The 20134-nt window shown below is 37.3% G+C and overlaps 1 protein-coding gene across 6 annotated transcripts in view; it reads left to right on the plus strand.

Moving 5' to 3' along the window:
- The window catches only part of ADAM23 (ADAM metallopeptidase domain 23), a 188081-nt gene that overhangs the window by 95805 nt on the left and 72142 nt on the right, over nt 1-20134 (plus strand). For all 6 annotated transcript variants that reach the window (XM_023259637.2, XM_011285539.4, XM_045034391.1 and 3 more), the window contains exons 5-9: nt 7181-7263; nt 8466-8529; nt 13639-13711; nt 17186-17262; nt 19200-19265. In XM_023259637.2, the coding sequence (XP_023115405.1) occupies nt 7181-7263; nt 8466-8529; nt 13639-13711; nt 17186-17262; nt 19200-19265 (363 nt within the window). The remainder of the gene's footprint in view (nt 1-7180; nt 7264-8465; nt 8530-13638; nt 13712-17185; nt 17263-19199; nt 19266-20134) is intronic.

Raw genomic sequence — 20134 nt, forward strand, 5'->3', positions numbered from 1 at the left:
TCTTACTTCACACTACCAAGCCTCTACCTAGTTCCCACTTTTTGCTAAGAAAGACCAATGTCTTAGGCTTTTATTTTTATTGGACAAAAGTGGGGTATAAGGACTTCTTTCCTTGTGAAGCAAAGATAGGAACTGGAGAGGTAAACAAATTAAGTAGTCAGGATAGAATAGATGCCAGGCATCAGTATGAATATGGAAGAACTTTGGTTCTGCCTTCCACAGAGCAAGAGCTTTTGTTAGAGTTCCTACACAGTGCTTTACACACACTATATGGCAAAATAACTTCGTTGATTTGTTGATCAACTTTGTTGATGAACCTACTAAAAACGAGTTAATTTTTACCATTTTAGTTCTTGTAAAAGAATTAGGTATCAGTATGAGAGTGTAAAAGTACTTTTCAACTTTAACGTATTTCTATTAAGTCCCTGTTACGTGAACCAATAACTTTGAGCGCTTACTAATACTTTGGTTTCAATTCTGCTGATGAAAAGAACTATCAGCTGGCCAGCAATGTGAGCCTCAACAGATTGATGCTGGACTCCTATCCCCGCTTCCCTCTATGTTATTACTCTTTATCATTATTGGGTGGGGAAAAGGCCCTTTCCTGGCTCTGTTTACTCACCCTGGCTTCTTCCTGTCCCCTTGCTCACTCCCACCCTAGAAGGAAGAGCAGTTCAACCGATGGGAAGGAGTTGGGTATGTCTGTGTAGTTCTTATTCCTGTCTTTCATGGTGTCCATTTCCTTATAGGAAGAGCACAATTTCTGTACTTTTCCACACTCTAAGTTGCACAGTGGCAGCCCAGGGTGTGTGTGTGTGTGTGTGTGTGTGTGTGTGTGTGTGTGTGTGTGTGTGTTGGTGGTGGGGGTTTGTTGTTCCATGTTGTCTACCCCTGGGTTGGTAAGTGTAGCCACCTCACGGGTGAAGCATTAGCAGACCTACTGGATTCTCAGCTAATCTTCTCCTCTGGTATATCAAAAATTAAGGTGGCACTTTGATCTGTTTCAGTCCTGTTTCAGCCCTGGGTCACTCTCTCATTTGATTTTTAAACTTGTGTGGGTACCGCTTCACACACTCTAGGATACCTGTAACCAAGGTGCTGGCAACAGTTAAGTGTTGGTGAGGACATGAAGAGCTAGGACCCTCATCTACTTCTGGTAGGAATGTACAATGTTGGAGCTGCTTTGGAAAACATCCTGACAGTTCCTCAAAAAGTGAAGCAGAGAATTACCTATGACCCAGCTGTTCAACTCCCGAGTGGATATCCAAGTGAACCAAAAACATAGGGTTAAGCAAAAACTTGGACGTGGATGTTAACAGCAGCCTTATTCGTAATTATTCAAAAAAGTGGAAACAACCCAAATGGCCATCAACTGATGAATAAATAAGATGTGATATAGCCACACAAGGGAATACTATTCAGCCACAAGTGATGAAGTACGAATACAAGGTACGGCACGGATGAATCTTGTAAACATTATGCTAAGTCAGAGAAGCCAGCCATGAAGGACCATATGCTATATGATTCCATTTATTTAAAATGTGTAGAATAGGCGAATCCATGAAGACCAAAGGTAGGCTATGGCTGCAAGGGCTGGGGTAAGGAGGGATGGGAAGTGACTGCTAATGGGTACGAGATTACCTTTTGAGGTGCTGAAAATATCCTGGAATTAGGAGTGATGGTAGGATAACTCTGTGAGTGTACTAAAGGCCACTGAATTATACTCTTCAAAAGGGTGAATTTTCTGGCTTGTCAGTTATATCTTAAAGAAAACATAACCCCTCGGGTGGGGAATGGGGACTTACGTACCCACCTTCTCAACAAACATGAATCCTTTGCTCCTTTAAGATTGGTCTTGTCATTCAGGCTCATAAATAAGTCATCCGTATTCATTAAACACACACCGATTTAGCTTACTGTGATCTAGTCCCTGTTCTAGGTACTGGATGTACATCAGTGAACCACGCAGATAAAAATCCCTGTCTTTGTTCTTTTCTTTATCACTATAATCACATCACCCTCCTAGAAGTTTTTGTGCTTTTTTTAAAATCAAATCATCACTATGGCTCAGTTCAAGCTCACTTCTTCATGAAGCGTTCTTGGCAGGGATTCCTATTGGAGGAAAATGAGCCTCTGTGGGCATGGCTCCTGGCCGGGAAATTTAAAAAATTCAAGAGAGCAGACAACAGTGGGTCCTCACAAAGCTATTTTAAGTTTGAATAGGATAATTTTGTATGAACTGTTAAAAATTTACATAGCATTGGTACAGCTAAACTGTTTGAATACTTGAATATTTTTCTCCTATTGAGTTTAATGAAGGTAAACTAAATTGGTATTGGGGTCGCAAGTTCCCTGATTTTCTGAAAAAATTTTTTCGTTTCCTTATGCTGCGGTATTCAAATTCAGGTATATGTGTCCAGGGAAAGATATCTTTTTCTCTTTTGCTATCAGCCATCTGACGTGTTAAATAGATTGATAGACCTTGATGATTGATAAGTTTGAATGTAAAGATATGCATGTAGAATAATCATTTGAACAGAGTGTCATATTTCATTATTATATTCAGCACCTGAAATATCAAAATATACACATTCGTGAGATAAGACCTGTGTAGTTTTTTTCTCAAACGTTTACCCAGAAGGGCAGGAGTTTATTTGAGCTTTTTAAGCAATGAAGATAATAATAACCGGTTGGCAGACCTTTACTGATGTGCAGGTGAGCTAGTTAAACAGACACAAAGGTAGAGCAATTTTAGAATAAATCAAATTGAAACAATAGGTTCTATTTTCCAATAGGTTGTATTTAAAGTGAGTAGAATCAAACTGTTTCTGTCATTTGATCGATAATACCAGGGAACCAAATCTTTGTTTCCCCCTACACGTTGTTAGCATTGGACTCACAGAGCTGTTATCCCAAGCCACCTCTGATTAGGAAGTGTTTTAAAGGATACACACTCAGTGTTCCATTACTTGCAGGAATGGCCTGGTGGTTTCCAATGGGGTTCTGAGCTTGGAAACCTCCTGGAGCACAGTTGCTATTATTTAAGTGTTATCTGACTTGCAGAATGTTCACCTGTGTGGCAGTGGTAGGTTGGGGAGCATATGTACTAGGATTTTTAAGTTCCTTCGAGTGGCCAATAATTTCCATGTATCAGATGCTCTGTATTTGTTGAATTTATTTAAAAAAAAAATTTTTTTTTACGTTTATTTATTTTTGAGACAGAGAGAGACAGAGCATGAATGGGGGAGGGGCAGAGAGAGAGGGAAACAGAATCGGAAGCAGGCTCCAGGCTCCGAGCCATCAGCCCAGAGCCCGACGCGGGGCTCGAACTCACGGACCACGAGATCGTGACCTGAGCTGAAGTCGGACACTCAACCGACTGAGCCACCCAGGCGCCCCTGTATTTGTTGAATTTAAATAACTGACGGACAGTTTTGAATTTGAATATGCTGATGCCTGTGGGGACTCATATAGACTTATGTCATGTGCTGAATGAGCCCATTTGGGTTGTCCTGCCTGCTGTTGGTTGGCCTGGTCACAGATCTGTGGTGCGCTCACAAGTGCTGATCTGGAAGTGGCTGGGCAGTGCTATAGAACTGTCTGAGTCCTTCCCAACCGGGGAAAGAAACACTAACTCAAGAGCCTGAAAATGTGGCATTCAGTTTGGTTTCTTGCTGTCTTTAGCAGTCTTTTAGTACTTTGTCTGTGTCTCCCTATCTGTACATGGAGATAGTAGTTACTGTGAGACAATGAGTGTTCAAGATGGTTCGATCCTTGGGCGGAAGGCACCCCCAGAGCTGACTACCCAATGTCACTGCTCACAAATTCTCTGGGAGTGGCCTCTTTGCACTATTATCGCTGTTACCCAAGAGGAAATGCCTCTTCTCGGTTAGGATTTGCTGGATATGAAATACTTCAATAGGTTACTTTGCACTGGTATTTATAAAAGGCTACATATATCTGGAGAGTTGCCAAATAGTATTTGTATGGTAATGGTTTCTTAAAAACTTATAAATTTAGTAATAAGAAACTCAGAAAATCCTCGAATACTACCAAAAACTAATACTAACTTACAGTCTGCCAAATTGCTCACAGTGCTTAATATAACTATAGAATTTAGATGTTCAAGCTTTCTAATGATAACAAACATCAGGGATTTCATGTTACCTCAAGTCTTATTTAAGGTTCAGAAAATATGGTGATTCACCTTCATATACATGGAGAACCAAAACAATTCCTTCAGATAATATCCTATCTTAATTAAAACAACTAGCAATGACCTTTGTACTGAGAGAGCATCAACCTTCAGTTTCTAATGTGAATGAAGCTTAAGTCTAAGAAAGGACTTGGAAATATTTTCTGGGAGAAAAAAGATTATTTTTAGGAAAATCTGGGAAATATAGCTTTTCTTAGAAAGGTCAGGTAACTATGACAGGGTTTGCTTCTAATAATCACCTGACTTAAGATATGGTATCTTAAGGGTATGGTATCTTAAGGGTATGCTTTTCTAATAATCACCTGACTTAAGATAGCCTTTTGGTGTGATACAAAGTGCTAAATAACCAGTTTGATGGAATTTACAGGTCCCTGTGGTTGTTTTTAGAATCATGTGAAGAGTTTGGAATTTAATTGCAGAATATTGACCCGGATTCCCAAATTGCTGAGATGGGTGATACCATTTGTCCTTATAAGTCCCAGTGTTGACTATGCAAATAAAACTTGTCATATTACATACACGTCAATATTTATATAAAAGGTTGTTTTTTGAGAACCAAACCCTATACAAATTCAGCCTTTTACAAGATATTAACAAGGTTGTAATACAAAATTTAGACAACCAGCATTGGAAATGTGTATTATAGTCTCGAGGAGGAAAGAAACTGAGTTGGTTGGGGAGTGGTCATTTGATGTGTGGGTAGACACCCTTAGTCACCAACGAGCCTCTGAGACTATGGTAGTACAGTATAATGAGCAGTGATCAAAATAACTGTAAATCATCGAGACAAGTCAACGTGTGTCCAGTACATTCTATTTAAGAAAACCAATAAGAAGCTTCTGGCTAAACAGTGCATTCAGTGCTTATATTTATCTCTCTTCCATCCCATTAACCTACTCAAATAATAGTTAAAGAATAAAAAAGGATATAAACCCACAAGGACAAAGACAGGAGAAGAAAATACTGCAGACAAGAGGTATCCATAAAATTTTGGGAGCTAGAAAGCAGGTGGATGAGGGGTCACTGTGGGGTTTGTGCTTCGTCTGTTCTGCTAATTTCCATTAGGGGAAAACCAAGAAGAAGCAAGCCAATTGAAGAGCCAGGAATTGAAGACACATGAAAACAGAAGGGTTAATTGAAAGTGTGTGTGAAGGGCACTTACAGCCATATAGCCAGGCAGACATCACTTCACTACTCTAATAGAAGAGCTCCATTTATAGAGAAAAATGGAAAGGAGGGAATTATCAGAGAAATAATAAAGGTTTCCTAGAACTGAAGTTCATGCATTTTCTTTTTTAAAACAATTTTAAGTGTTCATTATTTATTTTGAGAGAGAGAGAGAGAGAGAGAGAGAGAGAGAGAGAGAGAGGGAGAGGGAGAGATCTGCTAGTACAGAGCCTGACATGGGGCTCGAGATCATTACCTGAGCAGAAACGAAGAGTCAGATGCTTAACTGACTGAGCCCACTCAGGCGCCTCTGCATTTTCTTGATTAAAAGGTTTGACAGAGTGCTCAGCATAGTGAAAAAGCAAAGACCTGCTCCAAAGCATGTCATGAGATTTCATAAAAATGGGGATAAGTAAAATTCCCTCCATTTCTCTTGAAAGGGGAAATTCTATTTTATAAAAAAAAAATCTAACATGAGAATAACATCCATTTCTCAGCCGCAACATTAGAAGTTGTGCACAATGCTGTTGAAATGCCAAGAGAAAGTAATTTCCAATCTAGGATTCTCTACCCATCCAAATGATTGATCTAGGGTGAAGATAGAAAAAGAAAATTTTATATGTGCAAGTTCTCACCAAATCTATCTTCCATGATCACTTTTTCAAGAAAGTACCAGAAGATGTGTACCTTCAAAAAAAGGGAAGGTGAAACCATGGATGGAAAAGACATGGGGTCTAGGATTCTATATAGAAGGGAGGCAGAAGACTCCCCAGGATGACCCTACACAGAACTCCTGGTTGGTGGCTCTGCATCAGGCCTGGCCGGAGGTTGAGGGGAGACAAGAGGGCTGGCTGTAGGAGTAAAATGCATGTGATAAATTACCCGATATGTCTGACCATAGGAGAGGAGTTGTAGATAATATTTCAGACAATGAGAAAGATGTAAGTGCTCAGTACATGGGAAAATAAGCCAGCAAATAAACGAATCAAAACATCTCAAAAAATTAAAAGTGGAGCAAGAACGAAAATGTAATCATAGTGACACAGCTGTGAACAGTATGTGCAGAGTCATAATGAAAACACTAAATACCAATTTAACCAAAAACTGGTGATGTGGATTGGCATGTATTGGGAGCAAGAGAGGTTTTCGAGATTCTACATTAGGAAGATAATTTCTGAAGTGAAATAAACCAGGATGTAGCAGTATAAATATTCCATTGAGAAATACACAGGTAAACAGAAGGAGAAATCGATAAGAGAGTTAAAAGATGGTTGCCATGGAGGTGGGGAGAGAGGGAGAAAGTAACTGCTCTATTTTTTTAAATAGGCCTTGTAGTTACTACTTGAATTTGAAAGTTAAGTTCATATAATACTTCCGAAAAATTTTTAAACTAATTTAAAAGGTAGGAAGGCAAATAATAAGGTTTTACGTAGCTTTCCATCAAACACAATTATTAGCAACACCTTTGGGGTCTCTCCTCAGGTAGGTAGAAGACCTTATTCCATAACAACATCAGGTACGTATCTACTCCCTTACATGTTTACAAAACGTGCATAAGTTGTACCAGTTGCTTTGGTTTTTTATTCCTGTTATGGTTTTTTTTTTCTCCATTAAATTTAATAACACAACATCATTATAGAAAAGCTGAAAAATTGCTTAGTGCCTTTTCAGATTTCATATCAACCAAGAGCAGTTTCTAGGACCATCTTTGCCATTCTTTTGGTTCACAGAAGCTTCTATAAGAGTGAATGATGACAAAGAAAGCTTTGTTAATCAATTAACCCTTCTGCTTTGTAGGGTGGGGAGCACTGTTACTATCACGGAAGCATCCGAGGTGTCAAGGACTCCAGAGCAGCTCTCTCAACCTGCAACGGACTTCAGTATGTGGGATTCTCAATGGGAGAGTGAATTTGCTTTCATCCATTCACCGTTTCCATCTTTTCTTTCACAGATGTTTGTTGTAGTCAATCTTGTGGGCTGGTCCCATGTTCTGTTAACATTTAAAGTTTGCAGGAGATTCAGAGATTAAACAAGTGATTACACAGATTAATATTTAATTGCCATTCTGGTAATTGGAACTGTGAAGGGGAGCATCAGGGACTTACGGGGTGACCAGGAAGGTCCAGGAAGGTTTCCCAGAAGTGTGTGACAGAGGACAAGCAGTCAGGTGGTATTGGTCAGGTGAGGATGGGGGGCCAAAGAGAGAAGTTCGTACATCGACTTCAAGGCAGTCTCTAGAAAAACCTCTTTAAACACCTTTTGCATGCAAATAGTAACACTTGATGTAAGGATCTAGTTGTGGCCATGGGGTGGAAAAGGATCTTGAAAATCTTATCTTGCTATACCTCTCAGAATTAAATGCAACAGAGTCATACTGCTTAATGGAAATTCACGATTTGCAGCCATAAGTATACTTCTGTTTTCGTCTTCAGAATCAGATAGTTTTATTTTTTTATTTTTTTAAAGTTTGTTAAAATGAGAGGGAGAGAGGCAAAGAGAGAGGGAGAGAGAGGTTTCCAAGCAGGCTCCACGCTGTCAGCACGGAGCCCCATGCGGGGCCCGATCCCATGACCTGTGAGATCATGACCTGAGCTGAAATCAAGAGTTGGAGGCTCAACTGATCTAGCCACCCAGGCACCCCAGAATCAGATGGTTTTAGATTATTCTAATGCACAAATTACCTATTTTCTTATAGATGATGTTAGATTTGTGTAACAAGAAATTTGTACTAGTTGTACATTGTCTGGAATTATAATTTGACATACTGGAACTGTATGAATAGTCTTGTTCCAGATTAATCATCTGATCTGTCCATTTTGTTTCAAAAATCAATTATAACATTTATAATATGTATGCTTGTGGGATACACTTTAATACTTCCTGTAGCCTATCTGCTGTCTAGTATAGTGCTGAGACCACAGTGGGATTCCATGCAGATACATGAATTAGATTTGGGGCAGTATAAAGACATTTGTCCAGATATACTCTTCATTTTTAAAGATGCAATATGAAGCTCATTTGCTGTTTCTTGCTGTTTGCCATATTTATTAATTTTCTCCTTGTGTGGTTTCTTGTCTTGTAGTGGTATGTTTGAAGATAATACCTTTGTATATATGATAGAACCACTGGAGCTGATTCATGATGAAGTAAGTCTGTGACCTTAGTTTCCTTATGGTGTTTTATTCTTTTTTTTTTTCAATTTTTTTTAACATTTATTTATTTTTGAGAAGAGAGAGACAGAGCATGAGTGGGGGAGGAGAGAGAAAGAGGGAGACACGGAATCTGAAACAGGCTCCAGGCTCTGAGCTGTCAGCACAGAGCCCGACACGGGGCTCGAACTCACGGACTGCGAGATCATGACCTGAGCCGAAGTCGGACACTTAACTGACTGAGCCACCCAGGCGCCCCATGGTGTTTTATTCTTTTATCATCTTTGCCTTTGAGCCATAAAGAATATTAAGCGGATGTCAGTGTGCATTTATATGCAACACATTTTTTCAAACGTAGAATGACACCGTGAGTTTTGAAGTTTACATTGCACATCCCAGGTATGTTGAGAAGCTGGTGCTGGTGTGTTGAATTTAGAATATGCAGATTATGACCTGCTGAATGGGGGAACACAAGCCACCTACTTAGGCTCAGCAGGTGGCTCCCTTAGCATCCGAGCTCCCACTTCAGGAAAGTGAAATCCATGGTTGTTTGGATTGACGATGCTGTTCCAGTACACTCACACAGGGGAAGTACAGTCATGGGATTTATTACATACAGATCCTGGGAATACTGGTGGGGCAGTAAGCCAGAGGCAGGGCAGTCTTCCATCCCAGGCCACGAGTGGGCCAGGGATAGAGAGCAGGATAGCAAGCGCCTATTACTTATGAGGTGGTTGGAGTAGAGGTCCCTAACTTTTCGCAGGACTAATTCCAAGTGGTTATTTTATTTTTTTTATTTTTTATTTTTTTTGAAATTTATTGTCAAATTGGTTCCATACAACACCCACTGCTCATCCCAAAAGGTGCCCTCTTCAATACCCATCACCCACCCTCTCCTCCCTCCCACCCCCCATCAACCCTCAGTTTGTTCTCAGTTTTTAAGAGTCTCTTATGCTTTGGCTCTCTCCCACTCTAACCTCTTTTTTTTTTTTCTTTTTTTTCCTTCCCCTCCCCCATGGGTTTCTGTTAAGTTTCTCAGGATCCACATAAGAGTGAAAACATATGGTATCTGTCTTTCTCTGTATGGCTTATTTCACTTAGCATAACACCCTCCAGTTCCATCCACGTTGCTACAAAAGGCCAGATTTCATTCTTTCTCATTGCCACATAGTACTCCATTGTGTATATAAACCACAATTGCTTTATCCATTCATCAGTTGATGGACATTTAGGCTCTTTCCATAATTTGGCTATTGTTGGGAGTGCTGCTATAAGCATTGGGGTACAAGTGCCCCTATGCATCAGCACTCCTGTATCCAAGTGGTTATTTTAAAAGGTGCCCTGGGAAAACCAAAGCAGGAACTGAGAGTGGGAATCCTGAACTCAAGTTCTTATCTAAATGTCCAGACTCTGGGTGTGAGCAGGGTTATCAGGCTGTAAAATGCTTAGGCAGCAGCTCAGAAACACAAAAGTTGTTTTTCTCATCAAACAGGTCACACACCAGTAAGGGATGATAAGAGGTGACAAATCTAGGCTTTTGGAAGTGAAGGCAGTTCTTTCCAGTCTATAGAGCAGAGAGGACATTTTGTTTTGTAGTGACCATCTTCTTTTCCTTTAAACTAGCTTTTATTACCACCGCTTCTTTAGATAATTGTATACCCATATACCTAACTTTTATGAGCCTAAGAATCTTCAGTGGGGAAATGTGTAGTTGAACTATGATTATATTAGATAGTATTTAGTTTTCTTTAGAGGTAGGGAAAAAAAATGATGCCTGCAGTTATGCACAGGCCAGCAACCTAGATAGGAAACCATGAGGGCATTATGCTAAGTGAAATAAGTCAGACAGAGAAAGACAGATCTTCCTTATATATGGAATCTAAAAATACTGAACTCAGAAATAGAGAACAGGTTAGTGGTTACCAGAAGCCAGTGGGGGAAATAGGTGAAAGTGGTCAAAAGGTACAAACTTCCAGTTAGAAGATAAATGAATTCTGAGAGATAATGTACAACTTGGTGACCAGAGTACATTTGTATATTTGAAAGCTGCTAAGACATTAGGTATTAAAAGTCCTCATTACAAGGAAAAAAATTGTAGTTGTGACATGATAGATGTTAACCACACTCATTGTGAAGATTATTTTGCAATATATACATATAGCAGATCATTACATTGTACACCTTAAATGTATACAACATTATATGTCAATTTTATCTTAATAAAATTAGGAAAACAAGAAATCATATACTCTTAAGAGTGTTGCTCACTAATAGAATGTAAATAGATCTGAAATTTGGTCTGTATTTGTTAGGTATTGTAGTGAAAGCCAACTACAGGCTGGGCACTATTTTACGTGCTGGGGATAAAGTGGTGAACAAGACAGACAAAGAGCCTGAGGCTCATAGAGCTTCTAGTCTACAGGGGGCAGACAGCGATAAACAGGATGAGTAAGTAATTACATATTGTATGTTGGACAGTGGTACGTGCTAAGGAGAAAAAAAAATGAAGCCAAAATATGAAGGTAGAAGTAAACCTTCGTATTAACCATCCAGAGAAGAGCGGAATGAGATGGTAGTTTTGAAGGAGGACTTTCAAAAAATTAGGGAGCTGGAAGAACATTCCAGGAGAACAGCAAATGCCCAGGCCCCGAGGCAGGATTGTTTCTAGCGTGTTGTAGAAACTTTGAGGAACCCCGCTGGTTGGAGAGGGGTGGACAAAGGGGAGGAATGGTAGGAGATGAAGACGCTGACAGGCGGCAATAAGGGGAGTCATAGCAGTGAAGAGAGCTGCTAATGGGAAGATATTCTGAGAGTGATTGAGTCAGAATATTGCAATCATTTGATGGGGAGGAGAAAACAGTTTTTTTTCTCTTTAGAGATTTCACATGTAGATAAAATAAGTTTTGAGACAGGTACTGGTCGTTTAGACTGTTGATAATCACAATTGAACAAACACGTATTTTCTTTGTCGTGGCGATGTATGTAAATACCTTGTAAATTTCACATTTGAGACAGAAATGCCATTAAATTTTAAATGTTTAAACCTGTTTTCTTAAACCTTATCGTTTTTCAACTGGTAAATTTAAAAACTACTGGATAACAAAGATACTCTCCCCCCCCCCACCCCCTGATAAAGACATTTTGACTAAGTAAATGTTTTTCCCTTACTGTAGTGGTAGGGAGATGACTTGTATATGGCAAGATTATTTGACTCGGTCAGCCAAAAATTGGCTTTGATTTCTTGCATTGATGAATGGTCCTGTTACCCTAAACAGACCCCCAAAGAACAAAACAAAAAACCCAAAATAACAACTCCCTAAGCCTCAGAGTTTTTGAAAATATAAAATAAGATAATTTTTCTGTGCATCCCTAATAGGTCAATTTTTCAGGTTTGATGAATTCATAAATGTACGTGACTATGTTTAATAAACTGTTGAAAAGGTTTATAAACAAATTGTTATTGTCATAGTATTTCAAGTATTGGTTTTATGTTGTTATACCCATAATCATATTCTTCAGGGGCTGATTGTTACATGCTTAATGCCTTTTCTCTTTTGCCTTCCTCCTTACTGCCTACCTTCTGTTCAATTAACAATCTGCCCTCGTCTTCACATGGGGAGAGGGAAAAGAACAGTGCTTGAAACTTTTAAATCAGTCAGTTTTTAAAATTGCGCTGCTAATCCAATTGTGAGTTTCATTGCTCTAGATATCATTTCACTTGTTACCAGAATTAAGAATTTACCAAACTGGAATTTAGATTTTTTGATGTTTAGTTTATTATTATTGGTTTTAGTATGCTTTACAATAAATCAAGTACTACGGATGGGATATTTCTAATGAGAATTCATATTATCTCTCAAGTAATGAGCAGCAAAACTCTTAATTATTGTCTTTTATGTAATCTATTAAGAACACTCTTTTTATAACTTCCTGATTAAAACTAGTACATTGTAGGAAATCTGGAAAACAAGAGAAGCCAATACTTAACTACATGGTAATTATCCATTATCCCATCCCCAAGAGAGAATTTCTCTTCACCTTTCAGTATACATTCTTCCAGTTTTTCAATGATATGTTCTCATATATGTTTAAAGTAAATGGGATCATTATTCTGTAATATTATTTTAAATTTTTTTTTCAACGTTCATTTATTTTTGGGACAGAGAGAGACAGAGCATGAACGGGGGAGGGGCAGAGAGAGAGGGAGACACAGAATCGGAAACAGGCTCCAGGCTCTGAGCCATCAGTCCAGAGCCTGACGCGGGGCTCGAACTCCCGGACCGCGAGATCGTGACCTGGCTGAAGTCGGACGCTTAACCGACTGCGCCACCCAGGCGCCCCAACTGTAATATTATTTTAGCTGAATGATATATCTCTCTGGGCTGCAATATTTTTATTTGTAAAACAAAGGTAAAATATGCGTTATATAGATCTCTTGTGAGGATTAAATCAGGTACTGTGTACCCTAACAGTATCTGGCACATACCAGGCACTCAGTAATGGAAGCTAATAGTAATAATAGTAATGGAAATAAGATGCTTCTAAAAGCATAGTTACTAGGGCAAAGGATATGAATATTTTCAAGGTCGTTGATAGACATTGCTAAATTTCTCTTTGAACTGTGCTCCCAATTTACTCCTATCAGCAGAGTATGAGAGTGCTTTTTAACTTGCCACCATAATTAACTGTGGTTATCATAATTTAAAAACCTTTGCCAACTTGACGGCAAAAATTGGTATGTCTTTTTTTTAATTTGCATTTTGAAGGAGTATTAAAGCGTTCATTATATATATATATGTATGTATATATTCGTTGAGCATTTGTGTTTCTTTTTTTGTGAGTTTCCTATTCATTGCTTTGAAGAAAGCTGAAGTTGAAAAGTAGCTAATAAAACTATGCTTTTATCTACACTGGAGCAATTGGATGGTGCTCTATTTTATTTAAAATTAAAGTTTCAATAAGACATACTTTTCATTGTTGATAGCTAAAATATTAGCATACAAATGTTCCCATCTTCAGAAAGATATGGTAGAAAGTTCTAACACTGTTCCAAAGAAGCTTGATCACATCTTGCTTTTTAATTGTCTACCATTGTTTTTGTTTCAGAAAAGCACAGGTCGACCACATATAATCCAGAAAACCTTGGCAGGACAATATTCTAAGCAAATGAAGAATCTCAGTAAGTTCTAATTAAGATAGCCATTTTATATTGTGTAATAGGAGCCGTGACTTGGTGGAGCTCAGTACACGCAGGCTTAGTGGGAGGTGGAATTGGTCAGTGGCGAGCAATGTGGGTGGGCAGTGGCATTGCCTGCGGCTGGCGTGTACTGAGGCTTGGAGAGTCATTGCTGATGGAAATACCGAAATATGAAGCCCGGGAGTAAAGCTCTGTTAGGAACCAGAGAGTGTGGCTAAATTTAATGGTGATCTGCAATCAGGTGCATCCTTAAATTTCCTTGGCAGTTTACTGCTGTTTAGCCAATTTGTATTATCTCTCTCTTATGCTCTGGTCCTGAGGCATCTTAAGCACGCTGATGTTGACAAAAGCTTCTTTTGGATTATTGGGGCATTTGATATTATTTCTGTATATTAATGCCAAAAGTCTTTGATAGTTTATGCAAAATCTTATGCCATACATTATTTTTAATTCTAAAATGAATTAAGCACAGTGAAATTCTCCCAAATTTTCAGATATTGAGGGTCAGGTGGTTGTAGGTCAAATATGCATATTCTAATGAGTCTTGAACAGCTCATTACATTTTGGGTGATGTTTGGAAGAAAATGATATTTGCATTATAAATTAATTAATTTGTGAATTATAAATGGAATTAGATTTGTGACCATGAGGATGTGAAATGTTTAATGACTGGCATACTTTTTTCACCTTAGTTTATTTTGATTTTGAGATGACGTGTGTTATCAATGTTGCTGTTCCTTCACGTAGTTATTTTATTTTATTTTATTTTATTTTATTTTATTTTATTTTATTTTATTTTTTTATCATGATAAGTGTGCTGTTTAATCTCCATAACCTATTTCACCCATTTCCCCCCAGCCACCTCCCCTCTGGTAACCATCAGTTTGTTCTCTGTAGTTAAGAGTTTCTTGGTTTGTCTCTTTCTTTCTTTTTTTTCCTTTGCTTATTTGTTTATTAAATTCCACTTATGCATGAAATCATATGGTAATTGTCTTTGACTGACTTATTTTGCTTAGCATTATACTTTCTAGCTCCATCCATGTTGTTGCAAATGGCAAGATTTCATTCTTTTTTTTGTGGCTGAGGAATATTCTATTGTATATATATATATATATACCATGTCTTCTTCATCCATTCATCTATTGATGGACGCTTGGGCAGTTTTCATAGTTTGGCTATTGTAAATAATGTTGCAGTAAATACAGGAGTGCATGTATCCTTTTGTATTAATGGTTTTGTAGTTTTGGGATAAATATCCATAGTGCTATTGCTGGATTGATTGTAGGGTAGTTCTGTTTTTAACTTTTTGAGGAAACTTCATATTGTTTTCCACAATTACTGCACCAGTTTGCATTCCCACCAGTAGTGCAGGAAGGTTCCTTTTTCTCCATATGCTCGTCAACACTTGTTTCTTGTGTTGTTGATTTTTAGCCATTCTGACAAGTGTAAGGTGGTATCTCATTGTAGTTTTGGTTTGCATTTCCCTGATGATGAGTGATATTGAGCATATTTTCATGTGTCTGTTGGCCATCTGTATGTCTTCTTTGGAGAAATGTCTGTTCATATCTTCTGCCCATTTTTAATTGGATTATTGTTTTTTGGGTGTTGTATCAGTTCTTTATATATTTTGGATACTGACCCTTTATTGGATGTTATTTGAAAATATCTTTTCCCATTCAGTAAGTTGCCTTTTAGTTTTGTTGATTTTTTCTTTTGCTGTGCAGAAACCTTTAATTTTGATGTAATCCCAATAGTTTATTTTTGCTTTTGTTTCCCATGTCTCAGGAGACATAGCTAGTAAAATGTTGCTATGGCTGATGTCAGAGACATTACTGTCTGTGCTCTCTTCAAGGATTTTTATTGTTTTAGGCTTCACATTTAGGTTTCTGATCCATTTGAGTTTATTTTTTATGTGGCAAAAGAAAATGGTCCAGTTTCATTCTTCCAACATGTAGCTATTGTTGAAGAGACTGTCTTTTTTCCATTGTATATTCATTCCTCCTTTGTTGAAGACCAATTTACCATATAATTGTGGGTTTATTTCTGGGTGTTCGGTTCTATTCCATTGATCTATGTGTCTGTTTTTGTGCCGGTACCATACTGTTTTAATTACTACCACTTTGTAATATAACTTGAAGTTTAGAATTGTGGTACCTTGAGTTTTGTTTTTCAGTATTGCTTTGGCTATTTGGTGTCTTTTGTGATTCCATATAAATTTTAGATTGGTTGTTTCTAGTGCTGTGAAAAATCCTCTGGTATTTTGATAGGAATTGCATTAAATCTGTAGATTACTTTGGGTAGTGTAGACATTTTAACAATGTTTGTTCTTCCAACCCATGGGCATGGAATGTCTTTGCATCATCTTGAATTTCTTTCATCAGTGTTTTTCACCACTTTGGTTAAGTTTATTCCTAGATGTTTTATTGTTTTTAAGGCAATTGTAAAAAGTCTTGTTTTCTTAATTTCACTTTCTTCTACTTCATTATTAGTGTATAGAAATGCAACAGATTCCCGTACATGGATTGCATATCCTACGACTTTGCTGAATTCATTTATCAGGTTTTTGGTGGAGCTGTTAGGGTTTTCTGTATATAGTATCATTTCATCTGCAAATAGTGACAGTTTTACTACTTCCTTACCAATATGGATGCCTTTTATTTCTTTATGTTGTCTACTTGCTGTGGCTAGGACTTCCAGTACTATGTTAAATGAAAGTGGTGAGAGTGGAGGTCCTTGTCTTGTTCCTGACCTTAGGGGAAAAGCTCTGTTTTCCATCATTGATTATGATGTTGGCTGTGGGTTTTTCATTTATGGCCTTTATTATGTTGAGGTATGTTCCTTCTAGACCCACTTTGCAAAGGATTTTTATCATGAATAGATATTGTAGTTTGTCAAATGCTTTTTCTGCACCTGTTGAAATGATCATATGGTTTTTACTCTTTCTCTTATTGATGTAATGTGTCATGTTGATTGTTTTGTGAATATTCAACAGCACTGGCATCCCAGAAAGAAATCTCACTTGAATGTGGTGTATGATTTTTTAAAATCTGTTGTCAGATTCAGTCTGCTAATATTTCAGTTCATCAGGGATATTGGCCTGTAGTTCTCTTTTTTTGCTGTGTCTTTATCTAGTTTTGGTATCAGGATGATACTGGCCTCATAGAATGAATTTGGAAGTTTACCGTCCTTTTCTATTTCTTGAAATAGTTTAAGAAGAGTAGGTATTAACTCTTCTTTAAATGGTAGAATTCATCTGTGAAGCCATCTGCTCCTGGACTTTTATTTTTGAGGAATTTTTTGATTTCTGATTCAATTTCATTGCTGGTAGTGGGTGTGTTCAAAGTTTTTATTTCTTCCTGCTTTAGTTTTTGGTAGCTTTACATAATGTTTTAAAAACATACTCCCATTGAACTGTAGTCAAGTATAAATTTTGGTATTCTTTTTTCTTTTACACAGGTATGGAAAGCAGTGACCAGTGGCCCTTTTTATCCGAATTGCAGTGGTTGAAAAGGAGAAGAAAGAGAGCAGTGAATGTGAGTGTGGCATTGAATCACGGTCAGGGCCGCTTCACTCAGTTAAATTGTGTGCCCCAAATCACATAGTATCTCAGTGTATCTAAAGCAGTTTAAATTTGGGCAACTTCCTCTTACAAACAAAAACAACCAACCAAACTCCTCCTGTGATTTGAGTCTTATGGGCATATCAGCCTTTTCCATTAGTGATATAAACGGATTCCAGTGTCCTATGAACGCTGATGGAGTGTATTGTATTAGCTTCCTTTTCAAAGCATGTTCTTACAAAAATTACAGTGTGGTTTTTTCTATTAAAAGTACAGCAGACTTTTTCTCACATGACTTATATAACAAATTTGAAACATTTTGATAAACAAAAAGTGTAAGGGGAAGCATTAGATTTTGAAATGTTGGCTAATTATGCTTATTTGTATTTCTTTCAAATTAAAAGTTCTGCTACACCAAAATTTGAAGCTGGATGTGTTTTTCTAAGGATCTATTTGATCATTAGTATCATGACAGTTACTAAATAAGAATCATGTAATTATAATCAACAACAATCATATAGCTCCCATGTATTGATAAATGTATAGGAGCTTTGTCATTGAAATTATGTTCCTAGTCTTTTTCATAATAGATTAGAAAGCTGTAATGATGGGGACTGTTTCGTAATTACATGGTGAATGCTATGTAACCGAGAATTAATTCCACAGCATATAGATTACATGGTAATTTACGAGATAACTTAATGAGTAATTATACTGAAAATTGCACATTTTAGATAATGTTTTGCTGAATGTATTTTTTTGTGAAAAAATTAGACCACCAGCCATCAGAAACTTAGTTACAGGTTAAATCGTCCTCTCTTTTATGAGCCTTTCTTCATATTATGGTGATTATGGATACAATTTTTGCTTTTTTACTTAGAGACTTTTTTCTTGTTGTTTTCCTTACTCTTGAAGATGTGGTTGGTAATAATAAGTTTTATATAGGCTACTGATATTTCATGACAGTCCACCCTTATCAAATGTAAACTGATGAATGACCTTGTACATAAAGAAAAAAGAGTCATCATTATTGATTTCACAGTTATGGAAAAAGAAAGTCCAAATGATGGCTAAAATGCTTAGCACTTCCTTTTAAAATTATCTAGTAATAATCAAAATTTAGAAGAACTTGGAAAATAGTAATTGTCAATGTTTGTTCCTTTGGGAAGTTGTGTGGTTAAAGTGTAATATGTTATTATTATAATTTCACTCCATTGAGTTAATGTTTCTTTTGACTATATGTATATATTTTAATTTTTTTTTGTTTATTTATTTATTTTGAGAGAGCACATGCATGCAAGTGGGGGAGGGGCGGAGGAAAAGGGAGAGAGAGAATCCCAAGCAGGCCCCACGCCATCAGCACGGAGCCCGACACAGGGCTTGAACCCACAAACCAATGGATCATGATCTGAGCCTAAACCGAGTCAGACGCTTAGCTGACTGAGCCAGCCAGGCTGCCCTTCTCTTAACTATATTGATAGCTGTTCCACGTGTGCTGTGCTATTCTTATTAAATGAATTTTAAGTAGATTTTCTTTGAAGTTTGAAGTAGATATGAATCTTTTTTTGGTCACAGTTTAATGCCAAAAAGATTGAGATTACTTATTTTAGCAGAATTATACTGTGCATTTTTCTCTAGAATATTTTTACATATGAAAATCATATAAAAATAACATGGGCTGTTCTTTGATGAGTATCTTAATGATAATTAAATACAATTCTTCTCTGAATACTTGAATGTTTGCCCACACTTTACAGTCACTTTCTTTGATCTCCTCACCAAGTTTCCTCCAGGGTGTTTATAAAGTTAGCAGGACGGGGTTCTTTGGAAATTCAGAGTCAATCTCCAAGTTCAGAGTTAGCATCAGAGATATAGCTGACCGCTCTGACCATATATGTTTATTTTCCACAGCCGTCTCGTGGTGTGTTTGAAGAAATGAAATATTTGGAACTTATGATTGTTAATGATCACAAAACGGTAAGAATATAAGGAATTAGTGAGTTTTAAACCTGGTAGCTTGCTTAAGAAAGAGTACATTTCACTTTATATTTAAAAATTATTTGTTACTTACTAAGGCCAATATATTTAGATGTTTTATTTCTTTGGAACTATTGAATGGCTTGATTTATTTCATGGTGTTTGGAAACAGTGGGTTTTATAGAATTTTCACAACTCTAAACTTTCCTTTTATTTAGTGATTATAATTAATGAGTTTAACTATCTGTTTGATGTCTTTTACACATCTTCATTTAAAATTTTTATCCTCTACTTTTCATCATCTATCTATTTGGCCACTACGTTTTTTTTTGTGTGTTTTTTTTTTTTAATTTTTTTTTTACGTTTATTTATTTTTGAGACACAGAGAGAGCATGAACGGGGGAGGGTGAGAGAGAGAGGGAGACACAGAATCTGAAACAGGCTCCAGGCTCTGAGCTGTCAGCACAGAGCCCGATGCGGGGCTCGAACTCACGGACTGTGAGATCATGACCTGAGCCGAAGTCGGTCGCCCAACCGACTGAGCCACCCAGGCGCCCCTGGCCACTACGTTTTTAATTTTATCACGTGTCTTTGTTCTGCTAACATTTTTTTCTTAGTAATTATTATGGCCTGTGACAAAAATAGTTATAGGAGATCAACATGTATAATAAAGGCATATCCAAAGAGACTATCTTTGATGATTTATCTTCTTTGAATTTTAGAAAGATGAATAATATTGTGTTACTTATGTCAAAGTAAAATGTAAGTTAGCGTGTCACCTCAGTAACACTTAAGAGACATTAAAAATGATTATTGCCTCCTTTAGCCCTTCTTGAAAATAGAGTAGAAACTTTCTTAACCTTATTTTG

Source organism: Felis catus, chromosome C1 (assembly GCF_018350175.1).
Source record: "Felis catus isolate Fca126 chromosome C1, F.catus_Fca126_mat1.0, whole genome shotgun sequence".
Lineage (NCBI taxonomy): Eukaryota > Metazoa > Chordata > Mammalia > Carnivora > Felidae > Felis > Felis catus.